The following is a 25,106-nucleotide window of genomic DNA, read 5'->3' as shown; positions in this document are numbered from 1 at the left end:
GTATCCGTATGTCCAGACCGGTCTTGTAAAATCTGGATGCACTTATTTTTAAGCTCTGCTCATGAGCTGCACGCTGCTCAGTGGCCAACAGGAAACCACCAGGTGTTAATTCCTGATGTGAGGAGGCGTGTTGCTGAAAAAGAGCACATGTGCTCACTCCAGTTTGTTGCATTCACTCTGTCACGTAAAAAAAATTCAGCGTTAGCTCATACAGATCGTCATCCAGCTGTTAACCTGAGTGGATCAGCTGAAGCTGACTCCACAGAAAAGAGGAAGTACTAATCTTATTGTCTCTTCGCTCTGTCCATCTTTGGAGTCAGCACTCAGTCTTATGACAGCTTCTTCACACTGTGTTGTGACTTGGTCGTTTCTATTTCCAGACTGCATGTGCCAACTTGGCCGCAGATGGCGGCATGTTGTAGCGGCTGGTTGAACTCACTCACTTACTCATTTGTAATAAAAGAAATTGGATCACATAAGAATGCATTGTGTGTTATTGTAGGATGTTTCTTCCTCATGCACCCGTCATGGACCAGAGCAGAAGGAGCCAGACCTGCGTTAGATGTAAACTAGAACTTGAACGCCCTTAAGAAAAGCACACAACCTCATTAAAGGTTATTAAGTTCTTTACTGGAAAGAGAGAGGTGGAGAATAACTGAGCTGGGTTGGAAGAGACGTCTGGAAAGTGTAGCTCAGCAGACAGCTGATCTGATGCTCCAGCGCTCTGAATGTGCTGCTATTGACAGTGGTGTTGTTGAAGAGGCTGCTGGGGTATTTTTAGAGCTAAACAGAAGGCATGCCCCAAGTGGGGAACAGCTGCACGGGCGTCCGTCGCATTGCCCGTCAGATTAGAGAGCCTACTGCTTCCTGATAAGACTGACCTGGATTGGGGCCAAATCCAGTCCACCAGGTGGCCTCTGATGACAGAGCCAGACACCCTCAGATAGGCTACTCCTCTGCAGGGGAGCGAGTTAGAGAAACATGGACTGTCGGGCAAAGGGACGGAGGAGTGGAGCGGCCTTTTCGTTTTCGTGTTATTTAAATGTGAAAGCGTTCTTAGGATGGTCGAAGTGAGCATTTTATTTTTCAAGTCACTGCTCGGCTTAGGCATAGAGCAGAGCGCTCCGTCCTTTCTCGATCTGAGGTAAGGCCCCTTTGTGGTTCATGGGTAGTGGAGTGTGTGTCTTCGGCGGGTTTCCCAAAGTGCAGCCTGGTTTCGCTCGGCCTGTCTGATGTTATGCGTTCCTTCCCCTGCAGGCCCGTCCTCGCTGAGCAGTCAGAGAGAGGCGACCGCCCCCCTGCCTCTCCGCCACCTCTTGCTTTCCAACCCGCCCCGACTCCTCACCTCCACGACACCGCAGAGTTCCCCACTCCTCCTCCGACACCGCCGGAGAGGCATTCACCTGAATTTCTACCGACCCCGCCTGCATCTCCACACCTTCCTCCTCCTCCTCCTCCTCCCCCAGCTCCAGCTGCATCCTCCCCTCCTGCACCTCCTGCTTCCCACTGTGAGGACCCCCGCCCCGCCTCTGCACCCCGTCACCCTGCCTTAAGGTATGAACACAAACTCTACCAGACTCTTTCTGTTCCTGAACCTGCTGCAGTATCATTCCCCATTTCTCCTGAAGCTTTCATCTTTCTGCCGTTGAAACGTTTTATGTGCATGCATGTGTGCGCTCTTTTTCAGGGATGGCACGAGGCCCGTAGGCCTCCTTCATGAAAAGTAGCCACGCCTTTAATCTTTCAACCCCAGTTCAGCTCGACTTACAGAATTAAATGGACGTCTGTCTCATTGAACTAACGTGTGCAGTAGATTCTCAGAGCTCCGAGTTACCATTCAGGTCCTCACTGTAAAATACGGAGCTGGGACAGGCAGGCGGGTGCTTAGCTGAGCTTAGCAGGCGGGGAAACAGCACCTCTTCATGATGGTTCCGTCTGCCTGTCAGCCAGAAGGCGAACAAGCAAATCTGTATAAATGTGGAATTATTATTCTGACAACACATCCTGCAGCTTTATTGCCACCGTGAAATATCCCTAACCCCCCCGCCCCTCCCTTTTTTTTTTTTTTTTTTTTTTAAATCCCACTCTAAAAATGACAGATTAACATTGCTATGTATGTCTACCACATGAACTCAAAGGACACAGGGTTTGCTAATGTATGAACTTAGTGGTCACGGAAACTCATGTGTGTGCTGTATAATTGTGGCTTGTTAATGGCGGACGCAGCAAAAGCACGAAGGTCAAATGTTTATGTGGATCTGTTGGAGGATAACGTACAGCACTTCCTCGCCGCCTTCAGGCCAGAGCACAATGATTTTCATTCACAGTCCTAATGCTGATTGCATTTAAATGCTGTTCATTATTGTGCCATCAGTACAGTTTCCCCACTTATGACGCTTAACAGCCCTCTGCAGGGCTTTTTTCTGCCTTGCTATTTATTTCACGGACTTTTATTCCACAGGAGAGAATGACTCAGCCACTTTAGCAGTGCAGTGCTTTGTACCACCAGCAGATGGTACCTTCCCAGCTTTCTTTTTTTTTTTCATGTTTTGCTTCCAGCCTGATTGTGCACTCCAGCTGCAGTTACCTGGTACACACATGAATGGACACAGACAGACACACCTGCTCCATAGCAGCTCTTTTTGTCTGTGCAGACCGTATTGTTTTCTTTGAAAAATTCCACTTCTTTGCTCAGGCCTTGATGGGGTTCGTCTTTAACCAGCTTGCGGGTTCAGGAAAAGCCAGAAATTATGAGAGGGCTTGGTGAGAATGATGCAGTTATATTATTTATGATCTTTGAGAGCACTGGAGTGGAGGACAAGTTCAGTAACGTGGTCTGTTACTGTGCAGACACACAAAGGCTCCACCATTTGCTATAGTTTTCGGTGTGAAGGTCTCTTTTGAAAGCGCTCTAATCTTTACTGATCATAAACTGATGATGAATCAGTCCCTGCTGAAGCTCAAAGGTGCTCCAGGCACAACACAACATGATCACAGAGAAAATCACACTTAATGTGCTTTTTTCTGAATTATTCAGTTGAGAGTAGCAAGAGTAATAATTAAATCCTCCTGTGAACCAAAAAAGAAGAAAGAGACGTGGCTTCCCTCGTTCTCTACAAATATTTGTTCAACATAATGAATGCTTTCTGTCGTGTACAGTCCCTGACAACTTAAAAAGTTGAGAGTCTTTTGTTTGCTTGGATTCCCATAAAAACCGTCAAAGCCTGTCAGCTCTTCCTCTCTTAATTTGTGACCTTACTAAGAGCTCTGTTCTGTTCTCCTTCTGTTTGAGACTGTAGAGGGAGCCAGATGTCAGGCCCTGCTTCGTCCAAGCTACAATATCCCACCAGCTCAGCCACCTCATGACAAACGTGTTCTCTTCATTATCTTGTTTGACCGTGACACTCTGCATCCGAGATAACGAGCCGATAAGCCTTCGTTTCACCAGATCTTCAGTGGTTAGCTGTCCCCGGTGATGCCACGTTTTTGCTTTTGTCGCTTCCTTTGACAGCTCAAAAGATGTGAGAACACCTCTGAATCTCCAAATATGTCTTCAGGTGATGTGGAGGTAGCAGTTACGCAAACACTTCTAGGGAATATTGATTCCATTAGTGATGGCATGCTATTGAACTGATTGGAAGCAGCGCAGCTTTTTCTTGGCAGATGAAAAAGAATCATAAACCTGCCTGATCAGCAGCTGCACAGCAGGGTGAACGCAGGAGCAGCACAGATACCGAACCCCGGGATTCCCCAGAATCTGCTTCCGAGCTGCTCACTGAGCGTTTCCACCCTTGTTGTAGCATTCAAGCCTGTTTTTCACAAAGCAACAAAGTCTGTCTAACAAATACGCTGCTTTTATATCAACTTATATATACTTATATTATAAAACTATAAACACCCCATAAATCCACATTATCAGTTTCATTTTAGCAACAAAGCTTGCATTGCCCCCTTTTTTTTTTTTTTTTTTTAAAAGCTATGCTCATCAGAAACACATTGTCTCTTCCTTACCATCCATCCATCCAATATCAATACCACTCACCCTCATAGTGGGTGAACAATTGGCCCACGTTTACGTCTTTGGACTAACCCATCAGAGTAAGAACCTATAAAATGAATTGAATACTGCGGCAATCTTTGAGACTGGACCTGTGATCACGCTGAAACCTGAATTGGCACAACCATCATAACCCAAGCTTCACTTCAGCCCTTCAGCCTCCTGCCAGCAGATCCGCGGCAGGTTTGATAAATCTGAGATTGACGGCAGCAGTAAAATGAAAAACAAAACAAAACAACAAACCTATTTAACTCTGAACTGAGATTAAATATATTTTTTAATAACGACTTGAACCCTTTTAGTTTTAATATGATTTATATATAAAAAAAAAAAAAAGTCTTGTAGGATTTATGGAAGTGGATCACAGCGAGTCTCTCTCATCTCGATCTCTATTATGAATCATTCAGAAAAACTGCCAGAGACATTTGTTCCAGTGCCTGACTTTGCTGAATTTTTTATTCCTTCCATTTTCCTTGGTCCACAGTTGAAACTGCGGAGCGAGGCCTCATTTTAAAGCAGCGAAAAAAAGAGGATGTTTGTGTCAGTCATTCAATAGAATGGGAACTTGTACTGAACATGGACTGCTGGCCTAGATACATCTTTGAGCTGGTATGAGGTGGGTGGGTGGGCTCGGTCTGGGTGGTCACATGTAATCAATATTTTTGCTTTAGCAGAGGTCTTTTTTGTGTGTGTGTGCAGTTAATGGACTTCATATTTACATGCAAACACTCCCCCATTCTGAAGGAGGGTGTCAGGTTGCATCTTTTTTCTTTTTTTTTTTCTTTGCTCTTCAATTACATTTCATTGGGCAGAGGTGCGACACCTGAACCCCGCACACAGTGAATTCATGTGCTGTGGGCAGCAGGAGTCTCTGTTGTAGTGAGCCCTCGTTTCCTCACTTTCCCATGAGTCTACAATAGATTTATTCTCCTCATATTTCCAACCCGGGGGAGGGGAGGATGGCTTTTTTTCCCGTTGCTCCTTGACGATCAATGGGAAATTTGGAGAAACTGTTCCTGCTCTTATATCCATCCCACAGGACACGTTCTCTGTGTCTGTCAAAGCAAAATTACTGCTCTTCCGGAGCAATTCACAGTTTGGGGAGAGTGCTGGTAAAAGGTTTTCCTGTCTGCTGCCAGGGACACTTTTCATTTATTTTAATTCACTGATATTATGACAAAAAGGAATTGTCCCTGTCTCTTTGTCTCTGTGTGATAAAGCATTTGAATTCATTTCCTTTCTTTTATTAGAAGTGTGATTTTCGGTGTATAACGTCTGATATGTTGATACGTGCTGGTTCAGAAAGTTAATACTGAAGGGTCAGAGTTGAGTAGTGCACACACAGTCTATTGTTTACCTCACACAACACTTTGGTTGGCTACGCTGAACGCTGGAAGCTTCCATTGTGGAGAAAGGAGGCGCAGAAATTAAAATTTTTCTGTGCAAAATGCAGAGCAAGAGAGGGGAGATCTGGGCAGGACAAAGGCAAAGTGGACAGATTACGGTTACTGCGGAGGAGAGGAAGAGCGAGACAGACAGGGTGAAAGAGAAAGCCCCTTTTAATCAGTTCAGCTTTGGGGGTCTGCTATTGTTTGGCTCCCCTGCATAGTCGCAGTACCCGAGAAAATGCTGCTTGTCTTTTAAAGGCGCAGGAGGTTGGTGTTTGGAGGGGGGGGGGGGGGGGGTGGAGGAGAGAGGGGGGAGGAGGCAGCAATACAGCTCAGCGAAATCAGCAGCCAAACAGAGAGGAGGCACCTCAGACACTCGTGCAAGACAACAAGGAGGCAGGATTGTTTTTCATCCCGCTTGTAGGGGGTTATTCTCTTGTTGTGTATTTTTATTTTTTGTTCCTCCTGGCATCGCCTCGTTTTACGACCAGATGAGCCGCAGGAATATTCAGAGCGTGTAGAGGAGCAGAGGATCAGGGAAGGGATGCTGTGCATAAAGTGAGGAGCCCTGAATCATCCACAGCTTCCCTCCTGATGCGAGCAACACTCGCTCATCCTCTGCACTGCAGCACGGCACACCAGGATCACACTGAAAGCAGAAGGGTCCTTTTTTCTTGTCGGGGGGGAGCAGGTGGATGTGGAGGGTGGCTGGAGAGCAGGAGCAGGCAGGGGGGGACGGTGGGGGAGATCTAGCTGAGGATGGGAGCCAACGAGTCCATGGAACAAGGACAGACCCCCTGTCCCTCTCAAGAGCACATGTGAGTTTAACTTACTGCTGCGTTCCTGCTCCATGTTTCTGTGGAAATGTTCAGATTTGTGATCGAGCACGTTATTAAATCCTGAAGGTCTGAAGAGCCGCTCCAGCTCCAGTTCAAGCTGCTGCTGCTGCTTTCCTGCTGTATGTTGTGTTTTACTTATTTAGAGCTTTAAATTGTCCTTTAATTGCTCTCCCCCCCTGTTTTTTGTTTGTTTGTTTTTTTTTTAATTCCATCTTCATGTTTTCTGCCCTAAAAGCGTTTTAATCTAGAGTGAACAACAGAGCACATCGTTGTTGTTGTTGTTGTTGTTGTTTATTTTTGTGATGTAAATAAGGATGAGAGAATCAGCGCATGTGCGCACATGTGCATCCATGTGCCTCAACTACAATACTGTAGTGATAGATAAAACAGAGTTGTGCTTTAGGGGAGCCAGTGGAAACCAGAATTAGACAATGAGTACAGTAGGTGCCCCTGGGAGGCTGGTGGGGTGATGTTTTGTTCTGTGGGAAGGAGGACGCGTCTGCTGCGCTGGGAACAGGAGCTGGTGACGGTGTGGAAATAGAACATGGTGTGTGGGGGTGGAAGCTCGGGAATATCAGAGGATGACGGAGAGAGAGAGAGAGAGAAAGTTAGAGAGGGGGGAAAGAGACGGAGCAAGATTGCTCCACTTTGCAGGGGTTTTATTTATATCTCAGGCACAGGACAGCAGAGGGGAAGACGGGCCAAAGGAGCAGAGACGGAGGAGGAGGGGGAGGTTGAATTCGCGTGTGTGATGCAGAAATAAATGATTTACAGCATAATACAGTCCTTTCTCATCTCAAGGCTCCACTAAATTCAAAGCCCAGAAGGACGGAGTACAGGCTGTTACTGCAGGAGGGCTGAGTGAGCAGCTGTTTTCCTTCAGGTGTGAAGAACAGAGACAGGCCGCCAGCTCAACCGTTATTAATACAGCTTCTGGAGTTCACACCTACACTGCATAAAGCCTTCACACATCCGTGCATCCATGCATCACAGGCCATCATGAAGTGTTACGGTTCTGTTTACTCTGCAGGGCATTTTGATGATTTTCCTTCTGACGTTATTAAGGAATCTAAAATACGGCCAGTTTGTGCTGTCGTCTGTGTTTGAAGGCGGGATGGGGACCCTTCTGTGTCCCTCCTGCAGTGATTCTGAATGAACCTAGCGTCTGATCTAATCATGAAAATGAGACGTCTTCACCCCCACCCTGGTGGTGCTCTGATTCAAAGACCTGGCTTGTTGTGGTTCAACGTGCCATCTGCTTCCAGTCAGAGTCTCAGATTAGGCTCGATGAGGTATTACACGTTGAGATTATCTTCAGCCTTTTGGGGCCTCATCTTTTGTTTTGGAGCTGGACAGAGCAGAGTTCTTGGGACAAATAATAATATCAGACTGGTTGACATCAGTCCGGATGAGTCAGACGTAGCTAAACATCTGAGGGGGAGAGAGAGAGAGGAAAAAACCTGTTAATATGACCTGCAGAGAGCACAGAGTAATTCTCCATAAGGTTTCATTTCCTGAGACTGAAGAATCATCAACAGAGGATAGAGCAACTTCAGGTTTTTGTCCTGTAACTAAGCCTCTACAAGCTGCTCCCTGCTGGACACACAACATCTGTGTAGGAACTAGTGACGCTCTTGTAAAATCATAATCAGCTGTTGTTGGGATTTGGGTGATTCAAAAACTGCACAGTGTGCTATGATGTAATATTTCATATCCAGACTCTCATTCATCTGGGGGATAAAAGTGCAGGAGCTCCCTCTGTTGGATCCTTCAGCTCCACCTTACAGAGACTGTAACAAAGCGTACTGAATAACAAGCTCTGAGTTTCCACAATACAGAGCAAAACAGACATTTACCTTCAGAAAATGACATGTAATCGGATTCAAATCCTCAATTTACCCGCTCAGGTTTGTAAAGCAGCTGAGAGGGACGGGACTGCTCTATGGGGGGGATGTGGGGGGGGGGGAAGAAAAAAAAAAAAGGATGATGATGAATTGCAGAGGCAGAGCAGGAGAGGTGGAGGGAAATGGAGTGATTTTAAAGGTATGGTAAAGACGGATGGATGGGTGTTTAAAGCTGTCTGACAGCCAGGAGACAATGGAGAGGGAGCGCGTGGCAGCTAATCCATTGAGACTAATCACACCGCTGCTTGGAGACCAGCAGCCAGCCGCCATTCATTCATCTTTCCCTCCATCTTTTTTTTATTTTCCCCATCAACCCTCATCTAATCACAGTGCCACACTTAACATCTTTTTTTATTTTTGCGTTGATTTGCATCATCATCTTCCTTTTATGCATTTTATGTGTGTGTACGATGCGCTTTTATATTTGCATATAGGACGGACAGGTGGTGCTGCATTTACATGTCAGTGTATCCCAGAGTCCTCCTCTTCCCAGGGGCTGGCTGTTTTAAACAGGCTGGCTTGGATTTGGCTTTGGAGGCAGAGACACGTCTGGCTGTCTCCTTACCTCACGCTGCAGCTTCTTGTCTCCAGGCAGTCATTTCAGCCAGTGATAGGCTGTTATTAACTGCCGCTCCCTTTGTTTCTCTATTCGCCCCCGGACCCTGACTGCTCACCCACACGCTGCCGCTGGGTAACTTACAGTAAGACCAAGCTGACGATGCAACAGAAGCAGCACATAGATAGAGAGCTCTGTTAAAAACTTCTTCACTGAACGAATATTTGAATTTTTTTTTTCAGCCAGATCTGGAGATGCGTGCAGGAAGATGCTCATGCTGCAGCTGCGTTTCCTCTACATGTGCTTTCATATTTATCCCCTATGTCATAATACAGCAAACACCCTCAGTTGTGTGCGTTGGACTGTGTGCGCCCAGCCATGCTGTTGTGCTCTCTTTCCATCCACCATGGTGGAACATATGGCAGGGACAACCTCCAGTTACCATGGCAACACAGTGTTTTGCAGTTGCATGAAAAGCGTCCAAGGCAGAGCACCGATATGAGCCCTAATTATCCTCTTTTCACTGCTTTCATTCTCAAAAAAGCTGCAAATTGTATACACTTGACATTGTCACCATTTCTTGTTTGTTTTTGTCGTTATTTCCAAGCATTGGCCTGTGCTGTGGGGACTTATTTGGTCTTTGCAGACTCTATATGAGGGTCCTGTTCTTGGAGTCTGTGGCGTCATTGCCTGTTTTTACCGTCTGACAAGATGATCCTGGTTCCCAAGAGGTGGGCAAGGCACGCTTGTCTTATCCTGCTGCGACATGCAGCCATGTGCTGCTGCTTTTAAAGCTCTTACTTTTCATTTGTCATTTTGTGGCCCTTTGGAGCTTTAACATGCTGACAAATGAGGAGTTGTTTTGATTCATCAGTGGAGCAGATTGTTTCATGTCATATTGTTGGCTTAGAGGAGCCCCCCCCCCCCCCTCTGCTCTGAGATGAAACCGGGGACAGTGGACATATTGACCATCACAATAAAGAAAAAAAAAACATTTACTGCCATCTCCCCCTCCTTATCGTTGTTGCACTGGCCATATTGTCTGTATTGGTGGTGCCGCATTTTGCAGGTGTTGATGATAAAGGAGCCCCACAAGATGCTGAATGGCTTTACCAAAGCCTGGAGGTGAATCCCTGCAGATCAACTAGATCAATACACCTGGAACGGTCATTTCACTGTCCGTGTCCACTTTAATATCAGTGTCTCCTCTGGGCATAGCATTTTATTGTTGTTATTTTTATGGTTTATTTAAAAAAAAAAAAAAAAAAAGTAATTTCATGATGCTTTCCAAAGGTGTGTTGGAGAAGCAATCTCTTTCTCCTCCGTACAATCATGTCTTTACAGGTATTAGATGATGTGATTTATTTCATTTTATTTTATTATTTCCGTTTTGGATTTGTAGAGGGGTTTTTACAAGTGTGTAAATTTTCTTAAAATAATTTAGTCAAGATGAAGAGACACAGGAAGGATGCAGCGAAATTAATGAGCAGGTTTTATCTGAACCGGTTTGGCTGGTGGGTGCCGGACTGGTGTGGATCCAGCAAAGTGGCTCAGAGGCAAAAGAGTGAGGTAGAGGGAGGGAGGGGGGGAGAGAGAGAGGGAGAGAGAGAGAGAGAGAGAGGCTGAGTGAGTGCCAGAATATATAGCATTCAGACGGTGGGCTTCTGCAGCCAGTCTCATTCAGATTGGGCATCAACGCTTCCTGCTGGGGAGGAGAGGAGATGTACTGATATGGATACTGATGGCAAAGGAGAAGAGTGGGAAAGGATGGTAGATTGGAAACAAAGAAAGCTGCATGTCAGAGAGTAGAGATAGGCAGAGCAGAGGAGGAAAGGTTCGATCCGGTGGTTTTAGTCATCATCTGAGGAGGAGGCGGTGGGCGTCTACCTGCGTGTCAGGCAGTAGCAGTCTGGTGAGGAGAGGTGCAGCCCGCCGGCAGCCATGGCAGTGAGTGCGTGGCAGGCGCTGTCTCCACTGCAGTGGGCTCGCTGGGGCTGGGACACGCTGCTGGGAGGGGCAGGAGACGGGGACAGCCCCGGCTCGGATCCGGCTCTGGGCCTCCTCCGGCGTCTCTCCTGGGGGTCGCGTCATGAGAGCATGATCAAGGCTGCCGGGGAGCCGGTCAGGCAGAGGTGAGATGGGACGTGGAGGCTGGGGAGACACCGTCACATTATACACCAATCAATGCAGCCTGGTAGTCAGAACCGTGGGGTGAGCTCTGGTACTGTACATATAAATATGTATGCACGGTGCCGAGGAAGAACAATCAATGTTTCATTTGTGGCTCGATGTTGATTTGTCTATTTGGTCTCTGCATAATTCAAGGACCTTGAGGTGGTCTCGGTTGTGTGCGAGTGTTGGATGTTTGTATGGTCGTTGGGGGATTCTGCGTCTCAGATGTGCTATTATTTGTCACCTCACTGCAGAGCCTTTAACGGCTACTAGAAATGGGAACCAAATTGCACACACATTCTCAGAAATAGACCTCGCTGCCTTTCTTGGTTTGGTGTTTTCAAAAGATGAAGATGCCCTTGACAATTAAGCTGCTTGCTTTGGGAAATCAATGTGCCGTATTTAAGACTGAGCTCAGTTTGGTGTGACGCCGCTGACTCTTGTCATTCAGTTCAAGTGATGTCAGGCTGATTCAGAGCGGCGTTAATTTGGTCTGGCCTTTGCTTTTGTTACAGGAGTTCAGACTCTGATGGAGCATTCGAGACCCCCGAGTCCACAACACCAGTGAAAGCTGTTTCCCCCACAGACCCCCAGACCCAGGACCTGACGTCAGATGACAACATAGGCACAATAGGTGGTAGGTTCTTCCATGATGTGTGCTTAGCTCAGTGCATTACCATACAATGCTATTGTGAGATTAGTATCTAGGCATGAATATAAAAAAGCCTTGTTGCACCCCCTAGTGGAAAGAAGCACATTCCACATCTGCCTTTGTTTGCTGAGACAAGCATCTTCACAGCACAAAACGGAGGCTTTTGGGATGTTGAGGAAAAGCTGACCAATCAGTACAGTCTCTACCGCTCTCCCTGCCTTTCTTATGCGGCTATTTTTCTTGACTTTGTCTCCAGCAGAGAGTCACTAAATTATTTATAGCACACTCATCCCTAATTGGATCTGTCCAAAACCAGCTGCAGGTTCTGTCTCCATAAAGGTTCACCCTGAAAACCACCTTCACAGCAGCTAGAACACACGATCATCCAAATTGACTTCAGATTGGATATCTTTCTCTAATGTTGCAGATGGATAAAGCCTCATGTCACATGACATGACATATGTCTCTCCATGTTTTTGCAGTAGCAGACACCTCAGACACTGATCCCGCCTTTGACTTGACTTCAGAGGATCGACCCTGCCGTTCTCCATCAATAGCTTTTGATGAAAACAAGCCCATTGCAGCCAGTGGTACATACAACATTGAACTATTTGCTGCAGATTCAGCGAGTCACACGCTGACTCGTTCTCTCAGCCTCCAGGGAGGAGAACTAGACAGCTCTGGCCTGTTGGACGGATCCACCACAGGAGGTTTCCGGCCACATTCTGAATCCTTCAGCGTCTGCACTGAGAGCGCTCCGGGGACCGAGAGCGCCCCAGGCACCCTCCACAGGCCCAAGAAAGTTCGTCCTGGGTCTCTAAAGAAGAAACCTCTTCTGAGACAGAACTCCAACCCAGAGAGTCCAAGGCCAGCCTCATCCAGCAGCACCCCGGAAATCAAGAAGCGTGCGAAGCCTCGAACTGCCAGTCCCCTCCAGGCTCCAGAGGAATTAGAAGGGGTATCCGCAACCCCGAGTCCTGGAGGAACTCTCCGCAAGACCAGGAAGAGCCGTGTGGAAACTCCACCACCTCTCCCAGAGGAGACCAATCATACCAGCCCAGAGGAGACCGTTGTCATCCCTGCCTTACCTTTGTGCCACGAGGAGACACCTCTCCCTGGTAGTCCAACAGGCAAAGACGAATCGCCCATCCCCCCTAGTGCCTCCTACAAATGGGATCCAGACAATTTTGAAAATATCGACCCTTTCAAGACTGGAGGTAGTAAAATTGCCAACTCCCCTGTTCTGGGTCGTAAAGATCCTTTGTGCGCCTCCATTGCTGCCGCTGTAGAGAGCCCACCTGTACCTGCTGTGGAACCAAGCCAGCCCAGCCCTCCAGGTCCTCTTGATGAGCCAGTCAGCAACCCTGAAGAGCAACCCATCATCCCCAAGCGTCAGTCGGTAAGGCTGGAGTTTGACTACTCTGAGGAGAGCAGCGAGGCGTCACACCAGGCCTCTCCCCCACCCAAGAAAGTGGGCAAGAAGCCCGGTGCCAAGATGCCTCTGAGAAAACCAAAGCTGGGGCTGAAGAAGGCTCCTCCAGTGCAGATGGAGCAGCTGGACAACGACCCTCCACCAACCCAAAATGGCAACGACAACGAAATCTCTGTCCCCAAAGTGAACTACAACTTTGAAGCCGACAAGTGGGATGATCCAAATTTCAATCCATTCACTTCAAAGAAAGCAATTGCCAACTCCCCCAAACTTCCCCGGCCATCTTACAGCTTCGATCCCAATAACTTCGACGACTCCATAGACCCTTTCAAATCCTCCAATAAGATGGCCAGCTCTCCTCCGAAGGCCTCCGCCTCCTTTGAATTGCCATCCAATGACTATGACAACGAAAATGACAATGACAACATCGGGGAGCTGGAGGACCAGAATCAGAACAAACCAGCAAAGAAGAAGAAAACTCCGATCAAATCGTAAGTTCACACAGTATTTTTTATTTAATTATTTTTTTTTTTGCAGCGCCACGCCTTCGTGGACGAGCCGGCAGTCACTTACGGGATGCTGTTTCCCTGTGTAGGAATGTCTGTCTGTGTGATTTCTTTGAGGGCAGTCTGTTTGTCCACTTGTCTTCGATGCCAGTGTCCTCTGTCTGTCTCTCTGTCACCTGTGTCTGTGTATCTTCATGTGTCGCAGGAAGTCCAGGGGTGTGTCTTCTCTATGTTGTCTGTTGTAAGTACAGGGGGCAACACAGCCGTCCATCCATCTTGACCCTTAGTTCCATCTGGCTCCTTATTCAGTCAGCATGTTGCCCTGTTGGTCCTCTTCCTCCTATTAACAGAAATATCAAACCACCCCATTTTAGCTTTTCTAATTCTGCTCATTTTAACTGGGGGACAAATGTGTGGATCATGTTTTAATTACTGTCGACAGCCTACTTATAATTGTGTGTAATATTCATTTTTCTGGGTCTGCACACACCTAATTTGATGCAGACCCATCTCTCATCGCCTAACTAGCACTTGTCATGCACGTTTCTTTACCTGATCTCCTTGTACGTACACCAAGTGCTCCTACAGCCTTAAGTGGCAAATTGATAAATGTAAATGTTATTATTTGCTTAAATTAGTCTAAATCTGCTGTAATGTTAATATTCCAGTGTGTCGCAGTGTGTCAGGCGTGACATCTTCCACTAGAGGTCAATGCAGCAGAGTTTAATGATGAAGAACTTAAAAAACAGATTTGGTCTGCTGTGCATGTTGTGTTGCTGCCTGTACAATCTAGTTTTGCTTTAAAATGTCATTTTCAGATTTTCTTCTTTATGGAAACAGGCAAAACATCTTTTTTTTTTGAGCAAAGTAGGTGCTTGTGCTCCCTCTTGTGTTCGCTGTTGGCTAGTGTTAAAAAAAATCTTTAACAATCATAATTTTAGAGACATGTGGTTTTCCAGCTGTGATATCCATCCATAATAAATTCAATATTAGTTAAAGACGAGCTCACATCTAACAGATAAGCCCTTTAGAGGAAGATTAATTTGAATAAGCAGGATGATTCCCAACAGCGGCCTCACGAACTCGTCACATCACTAAATACATTCCTGTGCAGGATCAGTGTCACAACGTTCAGCATTCATCTCCCATTCCTCCTCACTCTCCGAGTTACTAAACACATTGAACCCTCAACCCAAAATGTCACTCTTTGGTCACCTCAGCGACACACAGATGTCAGTAAGTCGTGCTGTTACACACATGTCCTGGTCTAGGCAAATAATTTTTGTAATGAGAAGGAATGAATGTTATTTAGAGATGGACCCAACCTGATTTCAGATATTAGCTTTGAGACATGCAGCAGAAAGGAGTGGGTCTATTGTGCACTGAGTGACTCTGGGTCTTTTTTCTCTTTTCAGTAATACTTTCAGAGTGAAGAGGTCACCAAAGAAATCACCACAGTCTGATGCGTCCCAGGTGAGTATCGAATGCTCCGTATTAATACTCACTTGATTTTTTATTTTTTTATTTTTTTCGTCACCGCAACGGCCGTTGTTTTCCAGGATACCACGCCTGCAGACGAAGTTCCCTCCCTCCACCAGCAGGACGACCACGCCACCGATGAGGAGAAGCTGGCCTCCTCCACCAGTCATAAGTGGGCAGCTCTCCACGACATGGAAGCTGATTTGAACGCCGACCAACAAGAGTTCCCTCAGCCGTGTGACCTGACGTCCTTCGTCAATGAGAACAGTCTTCCTCATCAGACTCTCGGTGAGGCGTTGCTGTCTTAAGATATCACATTGAAACTGTGCTGGCAGATAGTGAAATGTCCGTTCACAGGGTTGTTTTTGAACTTAATCGTCACTATAAAAGGTACAGAAATGATGATGTCACATCTTCTTTTACATCTGGACCAAATCATTTGTAAACCAGGTTGAAGCTGTAGCACCACAATGACCCACTGTTGTGACACATTACACCACAATTTTGCTGCCTCTGTGATTTCAAATCCCAATTTTATTTTTGACCAAAAGCGCTGCCTTAGTTGATCTGTCTGACCTTTTTTTGGATCCCTCTTTGTGGCTCTAGTCACCTGAATCCAAGCAGATTCTTGCAGAGATCAAAGCATAGGTGCTGAAATGAAGTTTGAAGCTGTTGTTTGGATGAAGCCTCGTGTACAGCAAACGGCCACTTTATTCATCCGGCAACATTATTGATGTTTTTTTTGTAGCTGTAAAAAAAAAAAAAAAAATGCTGGCCCAGTTCCCTTCTGCCCTTTGACATAGCCACCTCTTCCCAGAGGCTGTCTGGCTCAACCCATCTGGGTCAGAGATGAAACAGAAGAGTTGGCCACGCCTCATCCTCTGATGACATCGGTCCAGAGCCCAACACTGGCTGAAATGTCTCTCCATTTGCTACCCCGCAGTTTAAATCTTTGTTTTGTTTCTCCGTTTCAGTGCAAGACTATGAAATTGAGTACATGGAAAAGATCGGCTCCTCTTCGCCTGTGAGTGTTAGGTTTATATCGTCTGTTTGTCTAAACCTTTCTGCTCTGCTGTCTTCATTCTGCTGCAGCAGCTTTTATAACTGATTAGTGAGTTTGACCGCCAAAGGGAAAATTTTTAACTGGAATTCTTTCTTCATTTTCTTTTGCTGGTTTGTTTCACAGCCTCTGTCCGGGAAGAAGCCATCTTTGTACCTGAAACTGGACTCGGTATCTGACAGTTTGAAGAATTCGTGTGCACATGGATCTGAGCCCAGCTCCCCCTGCACAGGGTACAACACACTTTACCTCTTCTCTCTCTGCGTTTCTTTTTTTTTTTTTTTTTTTTTTGTAAATGTGTTATATGTTCCCTCTCTTTTTTCTTTCTCCCGTTTTGGCGCAGGAGTTTTGAGGAGATGGAGGCCCAGATAACGGCAGGTATGAAGACGCCGGTGCTGAGCTCTCGTCCCGGTCCTGAGGGCTCTGCAGGAGACAAGGGCAGGAAGAGGGAAAGTGAGTCACTCAGCCGGACGCAGAGCGCCGAGCGGGACGAGCAGGTGAGCCAAAGGCTGCTGCTGCTGCTGGATGTTGGCAGTTATCACACATCGTGTGAAGCAAACCTTGTCCGTTTTGATTTTACGCCATTCCATTGTGTAGTCACTAGAGGGCGACAGAGCGTCACGCTGCACGCGCTTCATTGGTGGCGATGATTCGTTCACTGATGTCAAACAGCCAATTCGCCACATTAAATTTCCAGCTTGAATTCAGTGACTCAGCTCCTGATGCTGCCACTCAAACAAACACTCAATGCTTGCTTTGCCATGCTGCCCCCCCCTCTCCCCCCACCTTCCCTGCCCTCTGCCTACTCCTCCTGGTGCTCTCGTAGCCCCCTAGCCAGGGCCCCACGGAGGCCCCGGGCCCTTCCCTGGCCATGCCCCTGTTAGACAGGCTGTCAGAGTGTGATGACCCCCTGCAGTACCTGGAGCCTGACCTGGCTGAGACCAACCCCACCGCATTCGCCCAAAAACTACAGGTGTGTTGACCACAAACGTCCTTAACCTTATAGGTCTCGCCCGTAGGGACCCATTTGTGGCCCAAATGTGTGTGACAGTGTGTGGTTTGTTTTTTTTTTTTTTTTTTTTTGTTTTGCATGAACATTGTTCTAGTTTTGTCACATTAAATTGATTTTCCTTTTATTTTATTTTATTTTTTTTTTTAAGCTCACTTGTGTGAAGTAGATTGATGGTGTGTGAAACGTTGACAACAGCCAGTGTGTGTGCTCAACTTTCTATATGTTCTCCCTTTGCTCTCTCATCCTTGGGCCGCAACCCCCCACCTCCCCTCCCCTTCCCTCCCCTCCCCTCCCCTCCCCTCCCCTCCCCTTCCCTCCCCTCCCCTCCCCTACCTTCCCTTCCCTTCCCTTACCCCTGAATACCATCAACCCCCCCATGAGTGCGGCCCAGGAGGAGCTGGTACTTGCTGCCCTGAGGATAGAGGCTCTGCAGGTAGCCAAAAACATCTCTCAGTGCCCCTCCCTCTCCACTGTAACCCCCCAGGTACTGCGCTGAGTCAGCCTGCACCTGCTGTGTGTCTGTGTGTGTGTGTGTGTGTGTGTGTATGGGCAAAGGTGCATCTTTAATAAGCGACTTCATATTAGCAGATGTGTGTGAAGGCACTTGTGTGTAATCGTCAGGTGTGTGCATGAGTGTCTCGCAGCCTGCTCTCCCCCCCCCCCCCACCCCCCCCCACCTCACACTCCACCCTGAGTGTGACTGTGTGACTGACTGTGATGCCATGGCCGTATCAACTCGGTGGCTGCAAACACTACATCCGCAGTCCTGCCGCATATGAAACCTCTAACATGGCTTAACGCTCCCGGCTCCCCTCCCCAAGTAGCAGTGAGCCCCCCCCCCCCCCCCCCCCCCCGGGTCCACGTCTCAGGAACAGAGTCCCTTCACCTTTTCTCTGCATGTTGGGCAACACCTACGTTGTCTGTTCATGAGAGGCCTACATGAGCACAAACGTGACTGGGACTGTCTCAGCCCAACAGAAGTTTTATGGGTGTAACTCCTCCAGATGTGTTTGTTTGTTTATGCCTGTCATCTCCCTGAATCCCAGTCGCATTCCCGTTCTGCAGTTTGGTCCTTTTCCCAGACTAACAACACTAACTCATTCAGGGGTTCACTTTGAGAATTTGTGTTTGTGTTGAGAGATAGTCAGATTTCTTTCTTGTTTGCGTAACAATCAGCGGTGAATCGGCAGCATGTAGTCAATTGAGGTTCCCAGTCCTCTTCCCTCCCACGTCTCATGCTGCTGTCCCACAAACTTTGCAGTCTCGACTCAAGAAATCCAGCACTCGCCGGTGGAATATCAACGGTTCACCGTTATTCAAAGTAAGAGGTCCACCATGCCCTTGGTGTGAGGTGCCCACGTTTAGATCCCACCACAGTGCAGTCCAAGAATTTGGTTGTAAGCACATTTTTTTGGCGCAGTGCAAACTGGAATTGAATCAACAGCGAGGTTAAAGTCGTGACTTCCACCTCTGTAGTGGACTGAAGGGTGTCTGCATCTTCACTGGTTAAGAACGAAGGAATTGGCCTCCAGTTCCTACACTGCTGATCAAATCTCTGAAATTCAGCTAATGACTAATGACTGCACTGTTAGGTTTATCTCCTTTAGACCCCAGAGCTCCAACATGTGCAGAGTGTGAGAGCCTTTTTTAAGGTCTCCTGACATCTGCTGCCCTCCATAGATGTTTTTTGTCCCTGTGAGTTGTGTTCTCTGTGGCTATATTTAGCTATCTCTATTGTAGATTTTAAACACGCACTACTGGATTATTTTTGTGTTTGACATAGTTTTTGAGTTTTGTTGCTCCTAACTTGTGTCTCACATTAATTAGCCTTTCCACAAGTCTGCGTGAGATTTCTCTGCAGCGGTCCTGAAAGTGTCACTGCCGTTCATTTGTTACCTGCTGCCATTTTTTGCCAGACTTTCTGCTTTGTTTTTTAGTTTTTTCAATTTAATACAATTTTCTTTCTCACCGCTAAAGCAAAGTTGCACACAGATAATTTTTTGTCTGTTTAAAAAAGTGGATGACAGGTTTCATCAGTCTCTGGATCAGGAAGGTAAGTCCTAAAGCAAAAGACTGGACTTTCAGTGAAATAATGGATCTGTAACTCCTGATGGAACAGACACTTCACTCTCTTTTCCACATATTAGTGCTGCTCAGTCTCCTTGTCCCTTCTGAGCCACAACCATTTCACCAAATCCCCCATAATCCTGCTCTCCAAAGGATGACTGAAGCCCTTTTAGAGCAGAAATTTAGGGGACCCGAAACGGCACCAGATTGAGGATTGTTTGTGCATTTTGGTCAGATGTTATCAGTAGTATCAACCTAAGTAGATATATATATATATATATAAGGTTTCCTCTTCAGTGTCTCAGTGCAGTTCAACACCAAACCCAAAATAAGTCTTTCTCATGATACAGCCTGTGGATTTTGCTGCTCGCCTCACACCGAGCTTTTATTGTTATTCAGGTAACAGCAGTTGAGTCCAGTGGTGAATGCTTTAACATGAGACTAACATCTGTGTCCCATGCTGCCCACTTTGCTCCCCTCTCGTCCCTCTCCTGAACACGATGCAGTGCTCGTTGTATCGGCTGCTGCCCTCATTCCCCTCCGCCTTGCCTGGACCCCAGTCGCACTCAAGCAACTGCAGTGAGCGGGCGATCGTCACCGCTCAGCTGGGGGGCAGCATCAGCCAATCACTTGGCTAATACTGTGGCTATGAAGACTGCTTCATCCAATCATGTGGCGGCTGACCAAGTCTTCAGGAACATCAATGCCCTGCCTCATTTACATATTGATTTTGCTGTGTGGTACATTTTGATATAGTTTGATGCTGCCTCGCGGTTTGGTTCAGGAGTCCTGTGGAGAATGTGCGTGCGGGCTTGAGGGTTGAGGGTGTCCCGTCTCCGGCCCAGCTTTGGTTCGTAACTGGCTATGTTTCCTTTCCTCTCCCTCCTTTCCTTTGCTTCCTTGAAGCAGCACAGAGACATCCCATCTCCAGTAGACAGTGCTGTGTCGAAGACCTCACTGTACGCCAGGACCGCCGCCGGCGCCGCCACCACCAGCTACATCGAAGGGGAGAGTCCCCACCTGCCCAGGGACCTGGACCACTCTTTGGGAATTGCACGAGAAGAGGTGTCCTAAAGTTTTTCCTTTTAATCCTTTAGATTTATAAAAACTATAGAGACCTTAGCATAAACGTATATTAATCCTCCTCAGATCGTGTCAAAAGAGAAAGAAGTGCTGGAGTGGCAGCGGAAGTATGAAGACAGCCGACAGGAAGTGGTGGAGATGAGGTAAGTCATAACACCTTGGTTTGTCACCTCTTACCTCACAGCAAGGGCCCGCCCACGTACGCACATGTGGCTTTAACACCTCCCTGAGTTTCTGCTGAATGCCTCTGACACTGACACTGACACACCTATCCGTCACCATCTAACCACAGTTAACATTACAGCTGATAGCCAGTTTTAACATCCACCTTATTTTTGGCATGAGTGTCAGCGGAGGAGAATAGAGGATTAGATAAGGCTTTTTTTTTTTTTTTTTTTTTTTGCATTTTTAAAAGCTTTTAGGTTATAAAAAGTTCGATCTCTAAGAGGATATAAGGTTTGGACCTGGAGTATTGTCGTTTGAATGATACACCATCAACGAACAGCAGCTCAAAGGTGGGATTAAATAGATGGCGTTTTATACCGGCAGATTATCAATCTCTGTTGGATAATTGGCTAACGGCTAATTGGGGAGATATGCCGAACTGAAACCATGTTCCCTGCCAGCAGGTGGGGGGTGCAGGTCCAGCTGGCCATAGTTCAGTTAGTGTGGATAAAACAGAGCTAAGACAGGGCTCAGGATAAGGAGGGACTAAGAGGCTAATCAATCCTCTTACTGCTGGTAACCCGCTTGTCCCAAAACAAGGCTTCCTATTGGGCCCTGCTGGTCTCCGGCTCGGAGGGTAGGAAAAAATCCAACGACACCATGCACAGATAAAAAAAACACAAACTTACTGCAGGTCGGACTTCTTGATGCTGGCAGCATATGAGTGCAATATCGAGATAATGACTAAACACGCAGCTTGTCTGGCTCCCGACTGAACAAGCTCTGTTTTCATGTACACATCTTGCCGATGAGCAGGCAGATCAAACAGGCACACAGATCAGATTTTTTTCTGAAATGGCATGTACGTTTATCCTGATATAAACACCATGCTCTGTATACTGATGGTGCACATCTCGTTCTCAGGAGAATCGTCGCTGAGTATGAGAAGACGATTGCACAGATGATAGGTGAGTTCCACTGAAAGTTGCTCACAGGTTACTCCGCCTTTACAGTGCACATGAATTTTATTTTTAAATGAATCACCTTTGATCCCCGACTTCTGCCACGATTTTTTTTTTTGCTGCACTTGTTTATTTGTCAATCTGAGCAAGTAACATTTAATAAGGCATTTGTGCACCCTAATCCTTCGCCACTGAAGCCAGACAGCAAAATATGTTGGGTTTTATTTTTCAATGCTTTAACACAAGCTAGTGTTGCTGTTTGCTTGCTCTCCGCCGACGTCTTTGGCGGGGGAGGTGTTCACCTCTGCACACTCCAGTCCAGCTTCTCTGGGCTCATTAATTTTCACCACAGGCTACTTTGCTGCATTATTCTTCACCTACATCATTTTTGCCACCTATGGACATCGTTGAAAACATATTTATTTATTTATTTATTTATTTTTTTTATTGCTGCTGTCTAATTTCATTTTCTAGTCTCATTAAAGCACTGTCACACAAAAAAAGGTGGGGGGGGTAGCTCTGTCTCTGCTTGTGTCTTAGCACTCGGCTCTCTCACATGTCTTGCCCTCCCAGCTTGATTTAACACAGTCCCTTCTTTTCTGTTCTGCTCCCATCTTTGCCCCCTTACTATTTGATAACCCTGACAGGCATGCCAGGTGAGTAACGAGGACTTGTCCTTCACTTCTTTGTGTCAGCGCACATCTTTTCGTCCGTCCGTCCGTCCGTCAGAGAGAGAGGGAGCAGCTGTGCTCGCTTTCTTCATCCCATCTAGTGACATTTGTTTTGTCTGTTTTTGTTGCATTTCATCCTGTAAAAAGAACAGAATCATCTGCCATTTTCTTTTGAGCCCTTTACGTCATCTGACAGCGGCTGGTATCCGATGCAACTTTTTACAAATTTGATTAAAATCTTTGATGATACGTTAAACTTTTAGCTGTGCCAAGCTGCTGAGTGTTTCTGTTTGCATGTGACACCGGTTTATCAGGTATCTCATATAGTGTATAATATACTGCTGTTAGGCCATACTGAGTCACAAAGCCATTGTGATTTATCATCAAAAACAAAGTGTTTGTTTGACCTTGTGTGTTATTTTATCTTAAAACCTCGTGTGTACCCACAACAGCTGACTCTACAGTTCGCAGAAGGATCTGATCTACTGTGTGTGCTTGTGTGTGTGTTTGTCAGAGGATGACCAGAAAGAGAAGTCTCTCTCACACCACACCATCCAGCAGCTGATCATGGAGAAGGACCAGGCCTTGGCCGACCTCAACTCTGTGGAAAAGTCTCTGGCCGACCTCTTCCGGCGGTACGAGAAGATGAAAGATGTGCTGGAGGGCTTCCGCAAGGTGACCGAGCGCACACACCCGCATGACATGGCCTTTAAAGTCATCTAACACTCATCTTGAGCAACAATGAAATTATATCTCTCTGCTCAGAATGAAGAGGTTTTGAAGAAGTGTGCTCAGGAGTATCTGTCCAGGGTGCGTAAGGAGGAACAGCGCTACCAAGCTCTGAAGATTCATGCAGAGGAGAAATTAGACAAGTGAGCCGAAGCACAATCACCTTATCTCCTGTTTGCTCTGGGATATGATCAAGTCTCTCACTTTATTACTTGTGTGTTTCCAGAGCCAACACAGAGATAGCTCAAGTACGAGCCAAGGCCAAGCAGGAGCAGGCTGCCTACCAGGCCAGCCTGAGGAAGGAGCAGATGAAGGTGGACTCTCTCGAGCGCACTTTGGAGCAAAAGGTCAGCGGCGGGACGAGCTATAACAAGATATGAAATCAGCAGGGAAAGATTTAATCAAAAATTTCACTTTTATCTTACAGAACAAAGAGATCGAGGAGCTGACAAAGATCTGTGATGAGCTGATTGCCAAGATGGGGAAGAGTTAGCGGCCGCGCCGGCCAACTGCTTGGTCAAGAACTGTTTGGGGGAAAAATGAAACCAATCAGTAGTATTTATCACTTCTCCGAGGACTGATGAACATCTAAGGCCAAAGTGGCCTTGGGAATTTATTTCCTACTGAGTTTATGTATACAGGATCCACAGGAATGGCTTCCTCTTAATCACTCTGTCCATTTTTGATGTGTCAGTGTATCGTACTGTATCAGGGGTCTGGTTTAAAGTTTTAGAGAATTTACCATATCACTAATGAGCGTGTCTGTGTGCGTGGGCGTGTGTATGATAATGAGAAAGTGCGAGTGTTGTTTTGGGGGTTAAATTATCTATAATGATGTTGCCATGACAGCCAGTGCGGGAGAAGACTGTTTATCCACTCCTGTTGTTGTCTCTTCTTTATACAAGAGAGCGGTAGACTTTGAAAAAGAGAACCGGAGAGTTAGATTCATTCAAAAGATGTTGATTACACCACTAAGAGAACACAAACTATCACAATAGCTTATTGCATGTGAGAGGGAAAGAAAAACTTGTAATGTTAACGTTTGTATATAATGTAGGAAACTCTGAGTATCTGCATTTTTGATAGTTATTCTGTCATCCTCAGCCCGCTTCCCCTCATGTAACCTTGTAGATATTTGTCATACTTGTCATCGCTTTCTCGATGAAATCGTGGGACTTTATTTTTTGGATTTTATTTTGATATAAAGCGAACTAATCGTGACCGTATTCAGTTGTGGCCAGGAGTCATTTCATTTTCTGATGGATGTGTCCTAGTCCTGCTATGGTCGTCGCGTCACACTGAGGAATAACTTCTCTGCACACACTACTGTACAGCGTCTGCTTTACAAAGTGCAATAAAAGATGGCAATACAGCATGATCTGCCTTCACTCTGCTTCTTTGGCGTTTGTGGCGTGTTTGTGGTCTTTGTACGTCATAAACCTTTGTTTTCCTTTTCTCTTACTCTGCATCAGTAACTTCCAGTCAGCGGTACACAACGTGGGGAGCATGTGCAGCAGTCGGGGAGAAAAGGTAAAATTCTAATTTGTTAAGATGCACATATTTATCGGCCTATTGGTGTTCAGGAGGAAATACAAATAAGCTGTTTAATACTTCACCTGCCAGCTCGTGTTGGGTCAGATCATAAAGAAGTGATGAATCCTGCCTAAAATGGGCTGAGCTGTTCTTTCAATCTGTCGGCTCCTCTGTTGGGACACCTTCAGTGATCTGGACTCCCATCTCTCCACAGATCTGCACGGAAATAATCTGCACTCTCGTAATCCTGAGTGGCAGGAAAAAGCACAACCTCTTTTACTCCACCGGTTCCCACCTGTCCATCCTTCCACACCTTCTCTGTCCTTTATCCCCCCCCTGTATTCACTGAGGTGTAGCACTGCCCTCCCTACCACACAAAGGTCATTCCACTCAATAAAGATCAGCTAGCTTCCAGGGAGGGCTGCTGATGGTCACACACATGCACTGAAACAATAAAAAAAATATTTAGCTGCAAGATTAAAAGTGCATCAGTCTCATAAAAAGTTGACACACCCTGTGGTGTTGAACGGAGGACAAATGCAAACCAAAAAAAAAAATGAACTGGAAGTGAAGGATAAAATTATTAAAACTTCAATTCTACCGCTTGAAGTAGTCCAAACTTCTTGCTCAAGCCTACACTTGTGGGAAAAAATTTTAACTGAAGGTATTTTGGCATTAAAATAATAACTTGTGTGAAATAACAACCAGTTTAAAATTGGACTAACTCATTTACAGCTTGATGAAAATGTTACAGAGGAGGAACGTGACTTTATAAGAGCCAAAGAAAAAAAACACTCGGAGCGCCATTCGGAGATGAAAGCCCGCCTGAGATGATTTGC

At 46.4% G+C, this 25,106-nt stretch overlaps 1 protein-coding gene across 9 annotated transcripts in view; it reads left to right on the top strand.

Moving 5' to 3' along the window:
• tacc2 (transforming, acidic coiled-coil containing protein 2) overlaps positions 1-24,112 on the top strand; it is a 42,546-nt gene extending 18,434 nt beyond the window's left edge. For 3 of the 9 annotated variants that reach the window (XM_029520796.1, XM_029520798.1, XM_029520805.1), the window contains 17 exons: positions 1,258-1,554; positions 11,432-11,553; positions 12,051-13,491; positions 14,922-14,979; positions 15,066-15,273; positions 15,960-16,009; positions 16,172-16,278; positions 16,389-16,542; positions 16,872-17,018; positions 17,449-17,541; positions 20,031-20,189; positions 20,274-20,350; positions 21,297-21,340; positions 22,520-22,680; positions 22,771-22,877; positions 22,961-23,081; positions 23,162-24,112. In XM_029520796.1, the coding sequence (XP_029376656.1) occupies positions 1,258-1,554; positions 11,432-11,553; positions 12,051-13,491; positions 14,922-14,979; positions 15,066-15,273; positions 15,960-16,009; positions 16,172-16,278; positions 16,389-16,542; positions 16,872-17,018; positions 17,449-17,541; positions 20,031-20,189; positions 20,274-20,350; positions 21,297-21,340; positions 22,520-22,680; positions 22,771-22,877; positions 22,961-23,081; positions 23,162-23,227 (3,412 nt within the window). In that variant the 3' untranslated portion in view covers positions 23,228-24,112. The remainder of the gene's footprint in view (positions 1-1,257; positions 1,555-11,431; positions 11,554-12,050; positions 13,492-14,921; positions 14,980-15,065; positions 15,274-15,959; positions 16,010-16,171; positions 16,279-16,388; positions 16,543-16,871; positions 17,019-17,448; positions 17,542-20,030; positions 20,190-20,273; positions 20,351-21,296; positions 21,341-22,519; positions 22,681-22,770; positions 22,878-22,960; positions 23,082-23,161) is intronic. The other 6 variants (XM_029520800.1, XM_029520799.1, XM_029520802.1 and 3 more) reach the window with 6 other exon arrangements.
• The last annotated feature ends 994 nt before the right edge of the window (positions 24,113-25,106 follow it).

The sequence above is a fragment of the Echeneis naucrates genome, chromosome 15 (assembly GCF_900963305.1).
Source record: "Echeneis naucrates chromosome 15, fEcheNa1.1, whole genome shotgun sequence".
In the NCBI taxonomy this organism is placed as follows: Eukaryota; Metazoa; Chordata; class Actinopteri; order Carangiformes; family Echeneidae; genus Echeneis; species Echeneis naucrates.
This window is presented reverse-complemented; position numbering and strand designations above follow the sequence as displayed.